This window comes from Eucalyptus grandis, chromosome 3 (assembly GCF_016545825.1).
Source record: "Eucalyptus grandis isolate ANBG69807.140 chromosome 3, ASM1654582v1, whole genome shotgun sequence".
Lineage (NCBI taxonomy): Eukaryota > Viridiplantae > Streptophyta > Magnoliopsida > Myrtales > Myrtaceae > Eucalyptus > Eucalyptus grandis.
Window position 1 is genome coordinate 59,300,421 of NC_052614.1, and position 19,461 is coordinate 59,319,881.

The window sequence follows — 19,461 nt, forward strand, 5'->3', positions numbered from 1 at the left end:
TCTGACATATATTGGGCACTAGCCATATGATGTCTAGATAAAACCTATGACGTTTGTTTTCCTTTTGGGAACAGTAAACATCGTACTCCTTTCTTGATTTCTTTTCTTTAAATGAATTTGTTAAGTAGATAGAGTCAATGCTCTGCATTAAAGAGGGGGATGTAGGTAGCGCAACATGGGATGCTGTGGTCTCGCACATGTGCATCGCTTTTGTGTCTTTATTTTATTTTATTTTATTTTATTTAGCAAAGCTTTTGTGTCTTTATTGAGCCGCTGCTTATTGTTATCTTTTGAGATTGGCTTGGTCCACATGATTCACGCTTATTAATTTGAGCGATGTATCGACTGTTTTGAGCCCACAAAAGCACGGTTGAACCTATTAATTTTGTTTGGACGGTTTTACAAGAAATAAGTGTTTCAAAGCACCGTTTTTTACGCAATGAATAATTGGAATACGTGCGTGCATTATGCACATGCTGGCGATGATTACGCTTATTTTTGTTATGACTATCGAACTCATCTTTTCTTGAAAATACTTAAAGATCGAAATCCTCAAATTTTACCATGCAACGTGAACAAAAGAAAAATTGAAGGGATAATGACATAAATGGTATTTAAATTTTGACCAAATGTGCAATGTTATTCCTACATTTGTAATTTGTTTAATGTTGTTTTTGGACTTTTGATATATGTTGACGGTTGTCCTTGAACTATATGAAAATATTTAATGTTAACATTCTATTAATTAAAAATCAACGACGATATCGAAAATTTACATAAAGTTGGGGGATTAAATTGAATATGTACTAAAAGTTCATGATTCACACTAAATATATTAAAAAATTCATAAATTATATTACAATTTGAGCTAAAATTAAAGGACCAAATTGAATAAAGTAAAAATTCAAGCACCACATTGCGTATTGTGTTAAAGTCCATAAATCATTTACATCATTTTTTCCAAAATTGAATGATAAGTCAGATAAGTCGAAGGATGCATATATGTATGGTCAAGTTCAAACAATTTCATGGATTATATTCTCTTTTGTATATAATTCTAATGTATGCATCATTCATGTTCTGTGGCCCCACTGCCTCTCCCACTAAATTGTATCACCTCCAGCAATCATCGTCTTCAACATCATTCTCAGCTCCCTCCTATAAAAGAGGAACCTTCTCACCACTTTCTCAGCCCCCAATCTCTCTCTCTCTCTCTCTCTCTCTCTTTCTCTCTAAAACAGCCATGGGAAGAGGTGGCAACAAGCTTACCAAACTCAAGTCTGTCCTCAAGAAGCTCAACTCCTTTGGCCACCATAACAAGCACCAGGCCATCAACTCAACTCCCTCGTTCGCCTCGTCCACTTCAAACAATTCCGACACCGACGACTCTTCCTCCTCCTCCTCCGCCGACCTCCGCCCCGTCTACGTCGGCCAGTCGCGGCGGCGGTACCTCGTGAACTCTGCTGTCGTCCGCCATCCTCTGTTCCGTGAGCTCGCCGCACGTTCTGGTAACAGTGCGCCCTTGTCCGAGGACGGCGACTCCTCGTCCCTCAACATCGCGTGCGAGGTGGTCTTGTTCGAGCACTTGCTGTGGATGCTCGAGAACGCGGAGTCGAGGCCCGAGCCACTGGATGAGTTGGTCGAGTTCTATGCTTACTGAGGGAGATGAAGATGCATGGTGATGAAAAGGATCATATTGTAATTATGTTCTCTCTTCTAATGTTAATTACGATGATAAACGCCTCCCATTTATGTGTTTTCCCCTTCTTTCTATCTCTATCTTTTGTTAATAGAAAATGTGCTTCAATGCTGTCCTTTTATTATAATTTATATAAATACTAGTGTTGAGACATACGCTACGTATATACGTGATTACGGATGAGTTACATATGAAGAGAAGATTCGATTTTCAAAGAAATCAAGTGATTATTTGATGGAGTGAATGTGTGACGGATGATTGTTGAAAGTACTCTAGTGTTTAATTTAACACTCTTTTCGGCATGTGAGATTGTGTGATCGTAGACCAAAACAAGGTCTCCAGAAATTGACATGATACTTTAGTTTGAGCTTGACCGAAATTCCACTAATGCTATTTCTTATCTAGTCCACGACATTAGAAGGATATTTCATTAACCGAAGATTTACGTACTTAAGGGGGGCTTCCTCCGTAAGAGAAAAACATGCTAAGCAGAGGAAAGAGACATACCTGTAATTCTATCCATTAAGTTTTGTTTTTCAATATTTGATTAACCCATGATCTTGAAATTGAACTTATGCCATGAAACTGATCTACACTATTGTTTCATCGATCATCGATTGGACTTACCTTTGATAAATACAAATTAGATTTAGATGTGTGTTGTGAATTGAACAAATATCCAATTAGTAAAGTTTACAAGATCAAGCCGATCGCATTTCTCTAATTTATAAAAGTCTATATTGAATTGAAGTCAAAACTTCCACATGATTTATGACCCATGATTCCTTTTGTTGGTCGCGTTACTCATAAATCATGTCCATGCAACATTTCAGCCCTGCAACTTAACCCTAATCCGGTGGGGAACACAAAGGGCTTGTTCGAACGTTGGCCGTCGACGGAGCCGACCCGACCGAGAACGAGAGGACAGCCACCTTTCGCGGCAATTCTTCATTTGAGGACCGCCGGCCGCTGATCGTCCGCCACGTCAGCATTGTCTTTTTCTGGGACCAGCAGCTGCTCCAAAAGAAAAAGCAGCCCACGTCAGCTCGGGGAGAGGGAGAGGGAGACCGAGACCGGCCAGCGTGGCAGCAGATCACGAGATCGGATCCTTTCGGCCTATGGTGGGCCACCCCTCTTTCGCCAGGCCCATGTTAGTCTGCGGAATTTAGTCATTGTATAATCCGATTTTTTGGACTTTCTTGCCAATAAATCAGACATGCTCCCTCGTGGGAGAGCAGTGTCATGTACCATGTTCCCTCAGGTGATGGTCACTTAACGTTCATGAATCCTAAAATTCATAATTTGCAAATCAATCAATCATGTGATGGTTGTTGAATAAGGCTACAAAGAATTTTCGGCTCGTTGCTATGTGTATTTTTGCAAAGTTGCGATCGCTAGAATCTCAATGATTTTAAGAAGTGATTGAAATAATAGTCGATGACCAATTCAACTACCAAATTTGCCTCGAAATGTCAAGCACTTTGTAGGATCTGAATGATGGGGGTAGACAAATGGTTGGAAACATCAAGAAATTTGCATCAAAGTTTATTGAATCACGACGCGCGGCTTACGTTCTTGATGCCGTGCTTCCTTGATACCGAAATTAAAACATAGACTCCTTAAAGGAGATGTTTGAAGTGCGTATAAAAAGTAAAAACTTGGAAAGTATGGCTGGAAAGCGTTTTCAAAACAAAGACGAGCATTATTGCTGGGAAACTTATCTAATCTAATTCGATTCAAGTTCAAACTTTAGGTAAAATCTAATCTAAATCGATATATTATAAATGATCTTCCTATCTATAGAATCTGATGTCTTATTTGCTTGTTAATGATGTTTGTGTGTCATTTGTCTTGTGTATTGTCTGTGCCTTTAGTCCTTGTTTTCTATTGAACCATTTATTTTTTGTGATTTGCAACTGTTTTGACTCCCTAATCTCGGTTATCCCTTGATCAATGGTTTTTCCATAGTCAATCTTTAACTTCTGTACATACTTCAAGTCAATCGCTTAAGTAGGTAAAATATTAAGGATATCGTGAAGACAATGTAGAGTCAGATCTCTCTTTAATGGAAGTCCAAGCTTAGGCGAAGAATTTTCATGCCGTAGCTTCACCTACGCTCAGTGTTTGGAACATGTCAACGCCGTCTTCCCCTTCGATTCTCTCATGCCAGCGACGCGCTTCATCTCGCAAGGAAGAGAAGCCCCAAGCGCCTAAATTACACAAGTCCTCGCTTCACCCAAGCCATATATTTCTCTAATCTTTTCATAATTTCGATAAGGCGAAATTGAAGGAGTTGGTCTTTTCGAATCATTGGAGGGAGCTCATCCAGTGAGAAACGTAGATTTTAGCTTAGGCTGATTGAACCGATCATGCTCCAGCAATCTTATGGAAATCTTAGCTAGGATTCTCTTTTCTCTTATGCTGTTGATTTATTGTTTTTCTTTCCAATTTAAGATACTATGGTGGGTTTCCGCTCTTTTTCTTTTGTTTTTTTTTTCCTTCTAAGTTAATTGAGAAAGAGGTTTAATTTAGATTGGAGGTTATTGAAGAAATGCATGACATTCATTTCTACCGCGTACTTACACATATCAGGTGTCGTGTAATTATTGTAGGAGGGTTGGATTTCCTATGTTGAAGTTCTTCTTTAGGACGAGATCATTGAAAATTGATTATTGTTGTTGATCTTCTGAAAAGATCTTTTGAATGGTTCCCAACGAACCTTGTAATGATAATTGAAGAACAATATATCTATAATTCATCAATGTTACAATGTTCATATTATGCCAAAGAAAGAGCAAGAAGAATTGGACGAATCTCTAAACTATGGACAAGATTGAAAATAAAAAGAATGTGAATGTGAATGAAATCATATTGAAAGCCATAAAAAGCTAGAAGCATAAACATATAAAAGTAAAGTGGAGCTCTTAGGGGAGTTCACCGCAAGTCGGACACGTGGTGCTTCTAAGGAGCAACACATGTTCCCCATTTAATTTCGTAATTTTTATTAAATGGAGTTTCTCCTATACACTAATTATGAAAATAAAATATTAAAGTAAAATCCAACATTTTTGAAAGAATGTTCTTCCTATGACCTATATAAAGTGATGCTTTTTAATTTGGTCATGACGATATATAGACTCTTTCACTTTCAAATTTGGACCTTTCATTTTAACTTTCCTTCATTTATTCTTTTAAATTGTAAACGATATTAAGTCCACAATCATACTAATTTTTTGAGTTTTTTGAGTAAAATATGCTAAACCAATAAAATTACATACTACTAAATTTTCTTGCGAGCTTTGACATATGTTTCAACACTCCTAGATATGCATCCAAACTTTTTTTATTTGTATTATAAATTTATATGAGCTTATTGTCGTTGACATAATTGATAAATTGTTTATATAGCAAGAATCTGTAAAAGACCAAAAAATAGCAAAATGAAAAGAAAGGGCAAAGAAAATCAAATGAAAGTGAAGAAAAAGAGAGAGCGAAAAGGGGTCGTTGAAAAGAAAAGAAAAGGAGGGGAGGGGATAGTTCTCGGAAGACTATTATACAAGAACTTTACTTTCATTACAGTAAGGATTAATCCTAAAGGAAGAGAAAATCCGACTGGCTGAGAATCCCCAATCTGTCCACAAGAAAGATGAAAGAATGTGAAAGTGAATGCAAACTCGAATGAAATCAAATGGAAAAACCTCGAAGAAGAGCAAATCACTAAAAGAAACTTGAACACGAGGGAAAATCCGAGCAAGAAGCCCAAAGGAGAACCCAACCCATTTCTAGGAAAGCAGGCCCTTTAGAGTCCGAAAATCTCAGGCCCAAGGAGCTTAGCAAGGGCGCAGACCAAGGAGCAAAGAGATAACTTTCCATTCGAGAGGACTGAAATTTGGGCGAAGTATGAATAGGAAAAAAGGCCGGGCAACGCCAGCTGAGGAATCCCTCCCTCTCTTCTCGTCCCCTGCCTATGATACGAGCCTTGTTGTTGGTACAATCTCTTCAGGCCTTAGCAGGAGCAGGCTTGCCGGATTCGCAAGCGAGTGCGAGCTCAAATAAAATCAAATCGAAAGTCGCAAAAGAGAGATCGCTAGAAAGTAAGGGATGATCACTCATTGAATTGATGGTGCCGCAGGAAGATTGCCTTTGGTTAATAAGAGGATTGCAAATCTGTAGTGTCATGACCCGGATGAAGAGAGCTGCCCTTCCCCAGAACCATCAAATGGCAGAGTAAAAGTAACGTTACCAAAGAAATCGAACCATGTTCCTGCTGATCAGGAAACGAGACAAAACCAAATCCTCTGGAAAGCCCGGTCTTTGATCTGACATGGCCCTCGCATCGCTCTGCAAAAGGTCAAGTAACTCTAATATGCATACAATACAACATTCTTTCAATCATATATCACATTAGGGGATATCTTCTTATTCCAAATCACCAAAAAATTGCAACATGTATGACCATATCAAGGGGCAAAGCGGGGAGCCTACGAACAACTTAAACAATCAGAAAAGCAAGCAAACGATGATGTATCTGTAACCTTAGGGGTAATGATTCAAATAGTCGTTCAACTTTAGCCAAGACAATTTTCCTCCAGATCATTTAGGTACAACCAATGGAGTCAAAAGCGAAAAGCGCACTCATGGTGCAAGGACGCTAAAACAGCTGTAACAAGAAGTGAAGAAAAAGCACACGCCCCAGCGAAGCAAGGTGCCATTAAGCAAAACATTTTAGCATTCGTAATCTTAAACACGACTAAACTTTACATATTAAATTTAAACTATACTAAATGTGTGGATGGTGTGCAAGAAAGGCGTGCCATGGGGATGGAGTGAAAAGTTTCCCAAAAATAATGAGATACAACTTGCAAGAAAACAAAATCGAACACCAATTTCTTCTAGGTTTCAGAATTGCTTCTCTCTGTAAATTTACTCTTTCTGGGTTCCTTTTTCCATCTATCATTTTGAAATAGAAGGAAGGATAAAAGAATCATTCAAAAGACAGATTCCTCAGGCTTTTTATGACCCATAATTTGCATTGGGCGAACGTCTTGTGCCCCGTGCGCCTGATGGCTTAGGCGAGAAAGGCGTGCACATTGTTGAAGGCCCCTAGCCTAGACATCGAAGAGGCGAAAGGCCATCCCCTCGCTCTTGCGCCTAGGCTTTTGACTGCAGTGGGTACAACTCCTCTGAAGGAGACATTTCGTTGATAGAACTCCCTAAGGAACATATTCAGGTCCACTTCTTTACATCCTCAAGTCGGAAATGTTGCCGACCAGATGGGAAAAAAAGAAAAACTAACCTTCTAATAATCTTGCATCCCTCAATAGGATCAGTGCTAGAGAAAACCTCTTGAAGAAGGGTTTTCTGTGACATGAGGGTGCATGTTTCCAACATGCCTGCATTAGATCATCAGGTAAAAAGAGACAGAAAATGAGAAAAACGAGATAATTACTAATAAAAAGGTGCACAGTTAAAGATGACTGAACAATTCATCACAGTAAGAAAACGGAGAGATCGGAATCTCTGGGATCACTCGGACTCAAAGTCAATCAAGTCCTGACTTGAGAATGCTTTTTTTGCTGCATCACCATTTTTAGTTTCCAATTTCAGTGCACTGTCATTCCTCTGGGGGACAAATGGTGTAGAAGCCACCCAAAAGAGGCTAAAAGATGTTCATGGGAAAAAACAACAGCTGAACAGCCGATAAGAAGAGGTAAGAAGCCATTCAAGGAAAATAACACAGATACTCACTGCGACATGTAAACGAATCAAACCCAGGTGGCAGATTTTCGCTCAAGATAGGCTCTATCTGCTAAAAAGAGGAGAAAAAAAAAACTCTCAACCATACACATGAGATATTCCTAGTGCAAAGTGGTGCTCCCGCTCTAATTCACAGCAAACAAGCTTGAATGAAGAATCCATTAAGACGCCACCTTAAAGGCTTAACCTCAACCTCGATATGACTTTTACATCCGGTGTAATTGGTCCCCATGCCGCACCCCTACCCCCCCGGCGGGGGCCCGGGAAACACCAACCAAAATCATCTTGTTAAAAAATGACAAGAGTAGTAGCCGGTGTATTATACCCATCTGGGTGGTCATTCCCTTCACTGGATGCTAAACTATGGGACAAACATCGCAAGCATTTCGATCGACTCTAAAGCTTTGTAATTTACGAAAAGAAAAAAGAAAGAAACACCCAACATATAGAATCTCTTGTATTGCCCGAAGTTCTTTTTTAAATTACTTTCTATTTTTATTTCTTTATTTTCGTCCGGTAGCAGGCCTACTTGGTCCGCAATATTTATAATTTAATATTTCATATTTAGCTTTAGTCATATTCGACTTCTAATTATATTCCTCATTTATTTCAGTGTCTATTTTTTTGTTGCATGGCCACATCATCATTATTAGAGTCGTACGTTCGGGCGTGGCGGGCAATTATTATTATTATTTTTTTGTTTATTCACATCAGACATTTTTTTTCCTTTGTATTTCCTATTTTTCGTTTTCTCTCCATTTGCCAACCAAACCCCAAAGGCCTACTCGCACAGAGCCGTCGCCCCCAAAATCTGGGCCGTTCATCTGGAAGATCGACGTCCCAAAGCGGGCGAGTCCACGCATCGTACGACAAGGAATGATGCGTAGGACCAATCGTTCCGTCTGCCAGGTGGAGGAAGACGGCGGCCTTGCTTGTCACTCCTCCGATTCCTGTTCCTGAGGCATGGCGGCCCCACACGAGCGAGAAATATGTTCAAAAGGGGGATATTTTAATGTTGTTTAAGACCACACGAGCGAGAATTATGCTATATTTTATTAGGGGTGATCGGTTCCCGATTCGGTCCGGTTTCACCTTGGAATCGGGAACTGGACCGGGAGCACTGGTTCCTAAAATTGCGAATCGTGGACCGGACCATTTGGTCCTAGGACCGGGAATCGGACCGGACCATCGGTTACTGGTCCCTGTCTGGTCTGGTCCAACAAAATTGGCTCTACTTTTTGCACTAAAGAGTGACTGCACTATGGACCAATCAATCCAATTCGGTTCTCGGGCGATTCAACAAAACTAATCACACATGTTTTTTTTTTTTTGGTGACAGGAGGAGGAACCAGCTTGCACTGACAGTGCGCCGTAAACCCCCTGGTGATGCTAGCAGGGAACCACCACCCCGACGCTATGCTTAAATCGCCTAATGATCCGCATGTTCCCATGTGTAAAATATTTAAATTTCACTTGTGTGATTCACACTTTGTATTTCACACTTAACTTTAACCATGAAGGCCATGAACAATTTGGCTAAAGATTGGGCTTGGCTTAAATTTTATAAATAATCTCTCTTCTGCTTTTTGAATGTTTAGTTGAGAAGGAGATTTTTTCTATAAATAAAAGAGTAACAAAAATGGTTTTAAACACTTTACCAAAAAAAAAAAAAATGGTTTTAATGGTCTCTTAGCCACATAAGAGGTTCCTACCTCAAATTGCAATTTTGGTTGCAATAAGTTATCATGTTTATATATTTTATTAATTCTATGTATATAAATTATATATTAAAAAATTTGGTTCGGTCCAGTCGGTCCGGTTTGGTCCAATTCCCACCTTGAAACCGGAACTAGACCGATCGGTCACCGGTTCCAAGATTAGGAACCGGGAACTGGACCACCGACCGTGGGAATCGCCCAAAACCGGCCGATTCAATCCCCGGCCGGTTCCGTTCGGGTGGTTTCCGTTGCACACCCTATATTTTATTTGTCACCTCTGTTGGCTCCCGAATGACGAGCCATGCGCACGTCTCCCCTAACACGAGCTAGCTCATGCTCAAATTTCGTGGTCCAGATTCAAGTCAGAATTCGTTTTTTCGAGTCTCAATCATATTGTGAAAAGCGACTCATCCAAAATCAAATCTTTTAACGGGACAATACGGAACCCACACGGCGTGTGGGTCACATCCATTACGACCATCTTTTTGCATGGAAACTAGCTCGCCTCCAAAAGTCCATTGAGTGTCTTCGAAATGTTAAACTCCTATAGGAAATCGGCCTCTTTCTCCTGGGGATCTTGTTGGTGGTGATGTCGGGGCCCCGGTAGACTTGCATCGGAGTTGATGACATCGGTGGAACGGAAGTGGGAGGCAAGGTCGATGGAGAGGCGGGACTTGCCGCACCCGGTGGCGCCCATGATGACGACCACCTTGGGGCGGCGGTGGGCAGCTGCGGAGGAGGAGGCCATCGGGGAATGATGGGCCGGCTTGTGGTGGTGGTTGTTGGTGGGGAGTGAAGAGACGATCCATAACATTCATACATTTTGTCTGCATATCTTATTGTATTCCGACATCATCTACTTTCATAATAGATAATGATTTGATATTTATATTATGATGGGCCGATCGATTGGGATTGTGACTGCGGCGACTCAGGCACTTTTGGATCAACTTGGATCGCCGGGATGCCTAAGCCAAGCCTTGCTCGATCAATCATTCACTCGCTCACCCAGATCGTAGAGAGAGAAGCTCGATCAATTGCTCACTTGCTTAGCCAGATCGTAGAGAGAGAAAGTTTCTAGAGAAAGCAGCTTTGAAAAGAAAGGAGCCTTTGCATTGCTGAAATGTTTGGATGGATACAAATGAGGGGGAGGGCACATCTTCTTATACTAAAGGCCTTTTGATTACATCAATTGATCGGCTTTTCATCCGATGGACGAGATCATACCGCCAAACCAACCAACTACTGACACTTATGACAGGAGAGTTCTAGACTTTGGCTCAATTACCGTATCGCCCATCTGTGGAACGTTCTGGAAGAGCACTTGGGAATCCTAATGATCGCAGGAGGTCCTCCACGGAAAGGCACGGCTCTTTAGCTACAAAAACCTCTTGGCTGTGACACTTGCTCATAGGCGAGGGCTAGCCGATCCTTGCTTGCCCTAGGTAAGGGCGTTGTGCCCCTCGTGAGCTCTTGGCGAGCACCAACCACGACGCCCTCGCTTTCACCAACGAGGCGTCACGGCCCCGGCCCAAAGCCAATGAGGGTTGGCCGGCCCTTCCCCTATGGCTAGCAAGGGTTGCCGGCCCTCACTAGTGGCCGGCGAGAGGCAAGGGTTGGCCGGCAACCCTTGCCGGCCCTAGTACAAAAACCAAAAGAAAAAAAAATCATTAAAAAAATTCAACTGGCTAGCAAAATACTTTGCTCGCAAGAATCTTTAATTTCGCTGTTTTATGATTCAACTGTAATGTAAATCAGCATGCATGTATGAATGGAACTTTGTATCCCTCAAGAAGTCAATGTCCTTGACGAGTATGCAATTCAAGTGTGAAGAATTCGAGGTCTTTTGGGTTTCACGTGTTTTGATTTTTGGATCAGTACGCGTGGCAATAGTTCATGGAAAGTCATGATCTTCATGAACTTTTTATTTGTGATGGTCGGCCCTAAAAATTTCTAACTCATCAATGATACCAACGCGCAGTTTGTAAATGTCAAGCCGATTATATTGACCATATTTACTCCAATCTCACTGGAAAGGCAAAAAGGAAACGACAATTTCCTGCATAAACTGACTCCTATAACATGTTATGAGCAAAGTTTAACACAAGACTCAAACCGTAGATGCCATGTGATCTTTTATCCTCAGCCACCTTCACCAAGTTGCAGCATCGTTTTACCAATCTACCTCGTCACTATTGCTGGGACAAGTAGAAAATGACCCCTCTACACATCATTTAGGCTTGACGAAGTTTTTGTTGATCCACCTTCCAACCACGATCTGTTATAACCTCGAAGATAAACCAAGAACATGCATTGCTATGGAATGATTATCTGCTAAATCTTATTCCGTAAGGGTCGTCAAACTAGTGCAAATCCTTGTTGCCGAAAAAAGGGTTTGCGGGAACAGCACCCATGAGACTATCTTGTCGAATAGGCCCTTGAGATGAATGTATGATAAGTTAAGGTGGTCTAAGTTTGAAAACTCTTTAAATGAGGGAATTGAGCCTGAAAGAGAATTATTGCGAGGGTTCACAAGATGTTAGAAGGTGCAGCTCTTGGTATTGAGGTTTCTGCCTTGTTATCAAAGCATTGCCGAGCTAAGGGAACCGAGTTCCTTTATATCTCTATCTGTAAAATTCTATATCTTTCTTACTTGGGATCGTTCGGATTGTTACAACCTCCAGCGGGAGTTTTCCAATGAAGTTGTTCAAGCTCATCTTGAAAAAGTGAGACTGTTCACATTCTTTTTTCAAATGGGATGGCACAGTCAAATCTATTCTTCCGTAAATTCATAACGGTCAAGCTTGCCGTATTTCCCAGACTTGACTGGAGGAGGCAAGTGAGGAAATTTGATTTGAGGCTCATATCGGTTAAGTTCTCCAAATTGCCCATTGAGATAGATCCATTCAGTTTGTCTACATGCAAATAGCGAGCTCTCTGTGTTATTCAGATTCCCTATTTCTGGAGGATAAGATCCACTGAATTTGTTTTCTTGCATATAGACATATTTCATGCTTTCCTGATAACATCGGTGTTTAAAGAAGTAATCACTTGCAGAAACATCAGAGTAAACGAAGCCACAAAATCGACTCTTGCCAAATGAATCGCAACCTTGGTCCAACCCATCGTTACTCTATCTCAGCCACCCAAACTAACGTGGATTGCTCTCCAAATCTGTCACTTGAGTAAACTAAAGCAGAGAAACAAACTTCGATTGCATCTCACAAGCGATACCATCATAAATGTATTTCACCGCATCATGTTGACGGTTTCATGGAAGTTTTCTGCAAGACTTTATCTTTCTCTTCACAACTTGGAGGAAACTCGAATAGTACATAGTTTCCTAAAAAGAGAGTTAGCTAACGTTGCCTTGGCACATAAACTTTACTTCTGAGAAGTATGGAAAACCAAGTTTTAGTTACCACCTACATACATTCTCTCGAGATTGAGTCATGGAAAAGTCACTCTTTCACTGAATTTTGTGATTCAAACATAGATGCACTACTTGAGTGGTTTCTATTAAAATCGAGAAACTTTGCCCTTAAATTTACTTCGTATCATGGTGGTACATCATCTCAGTGCATTTCATCATTTAATGGGAGCAAATTAGACCTTATATCCCAAAAGCTGCTCTAAGTCACTTGATTGAAGTGTTGTTTGAAGTTCAATCCAAATTTACATCACATCAGTAGGATGCAAGAGGTGATATAAAATAAGCTCTCTTCGTTTTCATTTCTGCTCCGCATTCTCTCCAGTACCTACACCCATCGATGATAGCAAGCAGCCACGAAATTGATCGGTGACTAGAATATGAACGGGCATTCTGTGCACGCAAACGTAAAGGAAGTCAAGGTCGTCGTCCTGTGTGCACGTTGATAAGATAAGTTTTTGGATCGACAGGACCAGCATAGCTCCATGTTTTTAAGATAGCAAGTTATGAGCTTTGTGAGGGATTAACGAACTTCGAGTGTAATATCATTTTCCCCTACATGTGGAAATGTACCTCAATATATAAAAGACTCAATAAAGGTCCAGATAAGAAATTGAATGCAAGCAGGTATTTTCGTTATTTATTAATTTTTTGCCAAATGCAAGCAAAGATTAAGGTGGAAAGATGGGTCAATTGCGAATGAAACCCAAGGTAGATTTAGTAGTTAAAGAAATGAATTTGTATGTGTGGATTAAACCTCTAACATAGGTTTCTTTCCCAATACACACAAAATGAAAACAATTCCATGTTGAGACCGACCGCCTATTAAGATTTTGCCTTGCCCCTTAACTGGATTATGAGGTTAGCGAGATAGTCCATAGATTTGCGGTTTACCTAAAGAGAACTATGAATTAAGGACGAGAAGGAGGAGCTGAAATGGAGGGTTTCTCTGCTTGAACGAAGTGATATATAAAGAACGGCTTAGAAGATGGACTTGCTGAAATGGGCTTTGGTATTGGAATTCATAACTAGACTTGAAAATTTCCTTAGTTGGGCTTTGTGGTTTCGTGTGTTGATTTTCTAGACCTCAGGCACCGCGTGTCGCATGGTTCGTGCCCTGGTCTTCATATAGATACTCCTGTCCGAAGCAAGAGCGGAGAGTGCGAAAAAAATTTTCGCTGCAAAAACAATGATCAAAATCTTGCAAGTTACAAATACCAGGGGCGGTCATTAAAGGACACTAATAGGGAGTGTACCTTGTTTTAAATTTCCGCAGATATAAATTAATTGCAGGAGTTGATATGCAATACGATTAACTATTTCTTTTACAATCGAAGTGTAGAACACACCCTTAATCGGAGAAGCCAAATTTCTGCAACATCATTCTTGCAAAGTGGCCGGCAGCCCCTTCATCGTAAATTTCATGGAAAACAAAATCGTGATTCAATTAGAACTTGAACCGGCTTTTTTTATGGAAGTTGGACACGTTTAAGAAGTCTAGAAGGTCTTGGTCGAAAACCCAATTCCAAAGTCTAGGTCTTTAGAAGTTTCATTGCATGGGTCGTCTACACGCTCACGAGAAGTCTTGGTCTTCGGCCGTTTCCGCGATGTTTGATCTTTAGAAGTTTCATTGCATCTGAGAATTCAGAATCCCAGAAAGAGTAAGCTCCGGTCGCTGTAGGTTGTGGAACTTTTCTTCTTTTTGCTAAAACCCCTGCTTTTGCTCCTTAATGAACAGAAAAAAGGGATGCAAAGCCGGCCGGCTGGCCACCCGGTGGTGTTGTCCACCACCGGGACCTTTCATTTGGAGTTTACCAGTCTAGTATGCTAGGAGAAGGCAGTGATCTCCCTCCAGGCGGGATCCCAGGGCTAGTAGCCCTGTGGCCGGAGAGCCCAGTGGGGCCTTTATCCCGTAATCCTCCCCTCATTTCTTTGTAAATGAGTTATGGAGAGAGGCACCCTGAGATGGCTTGTTTAGGGTGGAGAAGTTTAAAGACCTGTGCTGCTCAGGTCTACAAAAGAGGAGAAGATTTGAAGAAAGCAGAATCTTGCTGGGGTCGAGCCGTTACTTCTCTGCAACACGATCATGGGAGCAGTCAACATTAGAAGCAGCACAATCGAACCTATAGCCACCAAACAAAAAGCTGTCGAGGAGCAGATGGCACGTGAAGACAGAATTTTTTTTTGGACAGTTTTGCTGACCCAATTCCAAATGGAATAGGTAGCTTAAAGTCTCTTCTTTCACAAAGAAAAAGAAAAGGAACAATCTATTCACCCAAACAAAAAAGGAAAAGAATATTCTTTTATAGAACCTGTGAAAATCTTGATTTTTACCGGTCCTTGTGGATGTATGATAAGGTCTGAGTGATGCGTACTCCACTAATCCACTTATAGTAAATAAAAAACTTTTTGCAAACATGTGTCATACGGAAATGTGGGGGAAGAAAACTAAATATAATGAACCGTCATGAAGCTTTCTCAACATTGAGAATTATGTGGAACATCATTGTCGTTTCTTTTAAAATAATCATGTGGACTTTATCAACTCTTCGTTTGTTTATGTCTTGCACTGCTGATGTGATGCTCCATACATTTGAATAATCCTACCTTAGCTTACAACACCATCTGCCCTCATCCCTTCTCTCCATAAAAATGATAATAACTTAACTAATTCATAAACTTTGACCCAATATATAATATAATCCTTGAATTTTAGCCAAAATGCATAATGTTGTTTTTAAAATTTTAATTTATTTAATATGATCCCTAAATTATTAGTACATGTTTAATTCAATTCTTAAACCATGTAAAAATGTTCAATATTGTTACTTCATTAATTCAAGTTTAGTGACAATATTAAATATTAAACTAAATTAAATATAGACAAAAAAATTAATTTTTATATTGAATAAATTAAAAATTTAAGAATTATATTGTATATTTGCGTTATTTTCGCAATCACTGTACAAATATATTGAAAGTGTCCTCCATTGAAACGGACTCTACATGGGCGCGTTTGGTAACGTACTTGTTCAAAAACTCGTTTTTAGGGAACGAAATAAAAAAAGTGTTTTGTTCCTAACAATTTTTGAACAAAAAGATGCGTTTAGTAAACTTGTTCTAGAAATAAAAAATGAATAGAAACACGTTTGGTAAATTTTTGTTCTTTTTTTTTTTTTTGTTTCTTTTAATTTTTTAATAGTTTTATTTTATTTTTCATTTTTCCTTTCTTTTTTTTTTTTCTTCTTTCGGCCGGTTTCATGGCGCGGCCTCGCCCGGCCACGGCGAGGCTCGGCCTCGCGGATCTAGGCGAGCCCGAGCTGGCCTAGCCAAGGCGAGGCTCGGCGTCGCCGGCGTGGGCAAGGCCTCGCCTCGCCATGGTCGGGCGAGCTCGAGCTCGGGCTCGCCCAAATCCGGCGACGCTACGGCGAGGTCGCCGACCCTCGACGGCAACGCCGACCAAAGAGAAAATAAGAAGAAAAGAGATGAGAGAGAAGAAGAAACAAGAAATTGTTTCTTCAAAATTGTTTTTGAAACGAGAAACAAAAATTTGTTTCTCGTTTCTTTTTTACTTGTTCGAAAAAAAAAACAGAATTTCTATTTATAAACAAAAAAAAAAGAATGGAAACATGCGGGCCCTATGATGCGCATAGGTCCCTGTAGGCGCGGAGAATATTTCCGGTGTGCGCATGATAGGAGTCCTATTTTATTTTTTTTTTATTTTTTTTTTTGAGAATGTTTCTGATGGACGCATCCTGTTTTTTGGTGTGCGCATGATAGGGGTTTTCCTGGGTCTAAAGGGACCCATGCTATGGGCATACCTAGTACACGACGTGTCCTCTCTCCGACCGCTAGCATACGCCCAGTCGACATGGATTGGCTGTCCAAACCTGCCAACGAATCATCAACATACAGAGGTAAAAAGAAAGCAAAATAGACCAGGGTTTTATTCAATTTGGACTTAACAAAAACCTTTGATTGAGAGCCACAATTGCAAGGGCAGCAGATCTATCAAAGTAGTCCACAAAACCATGCGATGACCTCAAAAGTACAGCAATTAAACCAAAAATCAATAGAATGAGCCACCACCAACAAGTAATCAAACAGTGATTGCTCCACCAAGGAATAAAAAACTACAAATTAAGCATGGGCAATGAGCCATACTACATATCCCAGACAATTTTCCTTCAAATCATTTAGGTACAACAGTGGAGTCAAAGGCCAAAAGTGCATGTATTGTGCAAGGACCCTAAAATGGCTGTAGCAAGAGCCGAAGAAAAAGCGCACCACTAGCGAAGCGAGGTGCTACATGCAACACTTTCTAGCATTTGTAATCTTATATGTGAGTAAACTTTACATATTAAATTCAAACTATATAAAAAGTGTGGATGGTGTGCAAGAAAAGTGGGCCATAGGGATGAGTGAAAAGTTACCCAAAAATCTTGGCATACAACTGGGAAGAAAACAAAGTCGAACCACAATTTGTTCTAGGTTGCAAATCACTTTTCTCTATAGATTTACTTTTTTGGCCCCTCTTTCCATCTATCATTTTGAAAATTAAGGATAATAAGGCTCTGTTCATTTCACGAAAAATAATTTTCAGGAAAACATTTTCCGGATTTTCCGGATTTTCCTGTTCATTTCACAAAAAATGAATTTTGGGAAAAATGTTTTCCATGAAAGGAAAAAGTCTTCTAAATTAGGGTCTTGTTTCGTTTCGCGAAAAATATCACGTTTTGGAAATATTTTCCAATAAGTTATTTTCTTGAAAGATGACTATATTTTCCGATGTTGGCTGAAAGTGGAACTTTGAGTGGAAAATTCTTTCCACCGTTCATTAGCTAATTTCATTGTTTTGGAAAAATTATCAAAAAATTGAATTTTAATATTTTTAATTTACCAAAAAAATTATTTTTATTTTTTATATTTTTTAAATGAATTTTTTAATTATTTGTATTTTTAAAAATCAATTTTTTATTATTTATTATTTTTCTTTCTTTTTCTTTTTTCCTTTTTCTGTTCCTTCCTCCTTCTTCCTCCTCCTTCCTCCGCCGCCGCAAGCTTGACGATGCTGGGCTGCCGTCCTGGCCGACCAAGATGCGGTCGCGATCTCGTGAGCTTGAGGCTTTGCCTATCTCACCGGAGCTTCGTCTCAAGCCGAAACGCTCCACCTTGCCCGATCCGGCGAGGCCTAAGTTCATCGGGCTCGGGCGAGCTCGGCTTCCCAAATCGAGCTAGGCGAGCCTTGCTGACTGGGCAAAGCTCGAGGCGCTCACGGCTCGGCCATGCCCGCCGCTAGCCGGTGACAATCGGCCAAGCCCAAGGAAGAAGATAAAAAGGAAAGAAAGAAAAAATAAATAAAATGAAAAAATAAAAATAAAAAACTCGATTTTTCAAAAAAATAAAAAGAAAAAAAGAAAAGAAAGCTTAAAAATAAAACGAAAATGTGTTGGTGAAAAGAAGTAAGGTGAAAGAAGTTATGGAAAATGTTTTTCACTTTTGAAAAGGAGAAAATATTTTTCTCACTTTTAAAGGTTTTTTTTTTCCAATGATAGAAAACATTTTCCTTGACTAATTCATTTTTCGTGAAACGAACACTGGAAAATCCAGAAAATGTTTTCTTGAAAGTCATTTTTCATTAAACAAATGGAGCCTTATAAGAAAATGTCTTCCACTTTTCAAAAGAAAATATTTTCCTCCCTTAATCTCTTTTATCTTACGCCTCTATCAATCATTACTTCCTCCTCCCCTTTCTTCTTCTTCTTTTCTTTTTCTATTCGAGTTAATTTTAAATTTTCCTTTTCTTTTTTAATTCGAATTATTTTTAATTTCCTTTTCCTTTTCTATTTCTTTTTTTCTTTTTCTTTCCTTTGTTTCCCATCTTCTTTTTTCTTGGCTAGTCGTCGACCGTTGCCAAGCGAACCTCGAGCTCGTTGATCTCAAGCTCGCGCCCGCACTATTGCTTATCATTTTCTTTATTTACTCTACATTACAATTGTACATTGCTAAAGTAAATGGCTCTATATGTTTTGCTTATATTTTCTTTTGTTTATTGGAACACAAAAGACACAAGGGGAGAATAGGCCACTCAACTGAAAGATTCTCATTATAGCTGTACATGCTTTGCTTCTTTTCTTATTTACTTCTCTTTTAAATTCATACGAACATTTTTTTAGAATAGATGAGCGTTTGGTGATAATGAGGGAACAAATATATGAAGCAACTTTGCTTGGATTTAAAGATAAGTTCATATTTGATTGATTTATAAGTCGGTAAGTGATGCATTACTAAGTGATAAAGTTTTAAAAATATTTTCTTTATCGAACACCGGAAAATATTTTCTAAAACATTTTCAGATTTTAATCGAACACCGTAAAATATCATCATTTTCCCTGAAATGACTTCTAAAGAAAATATTTTTCGAAATAGCTCATTTTCCGCGAAACGAACGGATCGTGAGGATCATTCAAAAGATAGATTCCCACAATTTGCATTGGGCAAACGTCTTGTGCCCCACGTGCCTGATGGCTTGGGCAAGAAAGGTGTGCGCCTTGTCGTGGAAGGCTCCTAGACATCACGGAGGCGAAAGGCCATCCCTTCGTTTCTGCGCCTAGGCGTGTGCCCTGTAGGCTTTTGACTGCAGCGGGTACAGCTCCTCTGAAGCAGACATTTCGTCGATAGATCTCCCTAAGGAACATATACAGGTCCACTTCTTCACATCCCCAAGTCGGAAATGGTGCCGACCAGATGGAAAAATAAAGAAAACTAGCCTTCTAATAAGCTTGCATCCTTACCGACCAAAAAAATAAATAAGCTTGCATCCATCAATCGGATCGGCGAGAGAGAGAGGTGTCTGG

The 19,461-nt window shown here is 39.9% G+C and overlaps 1 protein-coding gene across 1 annotated transcript; it reads left to right on the top strand.

Moving 5' to 3' along the window:
- Window positions 1-1,199: 1,199 nt before the first annotated feature.
- Window positions 1,200-1,810, top strand: LOC104437961 (auxin-responsive protein SAUR76). The gene has a single exon (XM_010051023.3). It carries the CDS (start codon window positions 1,244-1,246, stop codon window positions 1,658-1,660), a length of 417 nt encoding a protein of 138 aa, XP_010049325.2. The 5' UTR covers window positions 1,200-1,243; the 3' UTR covers window positions 1,661-1,810.
- Window positions 1,811-19,461: the final 17,651 nt, after the last annotated feature.

Coding starts and splice junctions, on each gene's coding strand:
- LOC104437961 (XM_010051023.3), top strand. CDS start 1,244: ATGGGAAGAGGTGGCAACAAGCTTACCAAACTCAAGTCTGTCCTCAAG.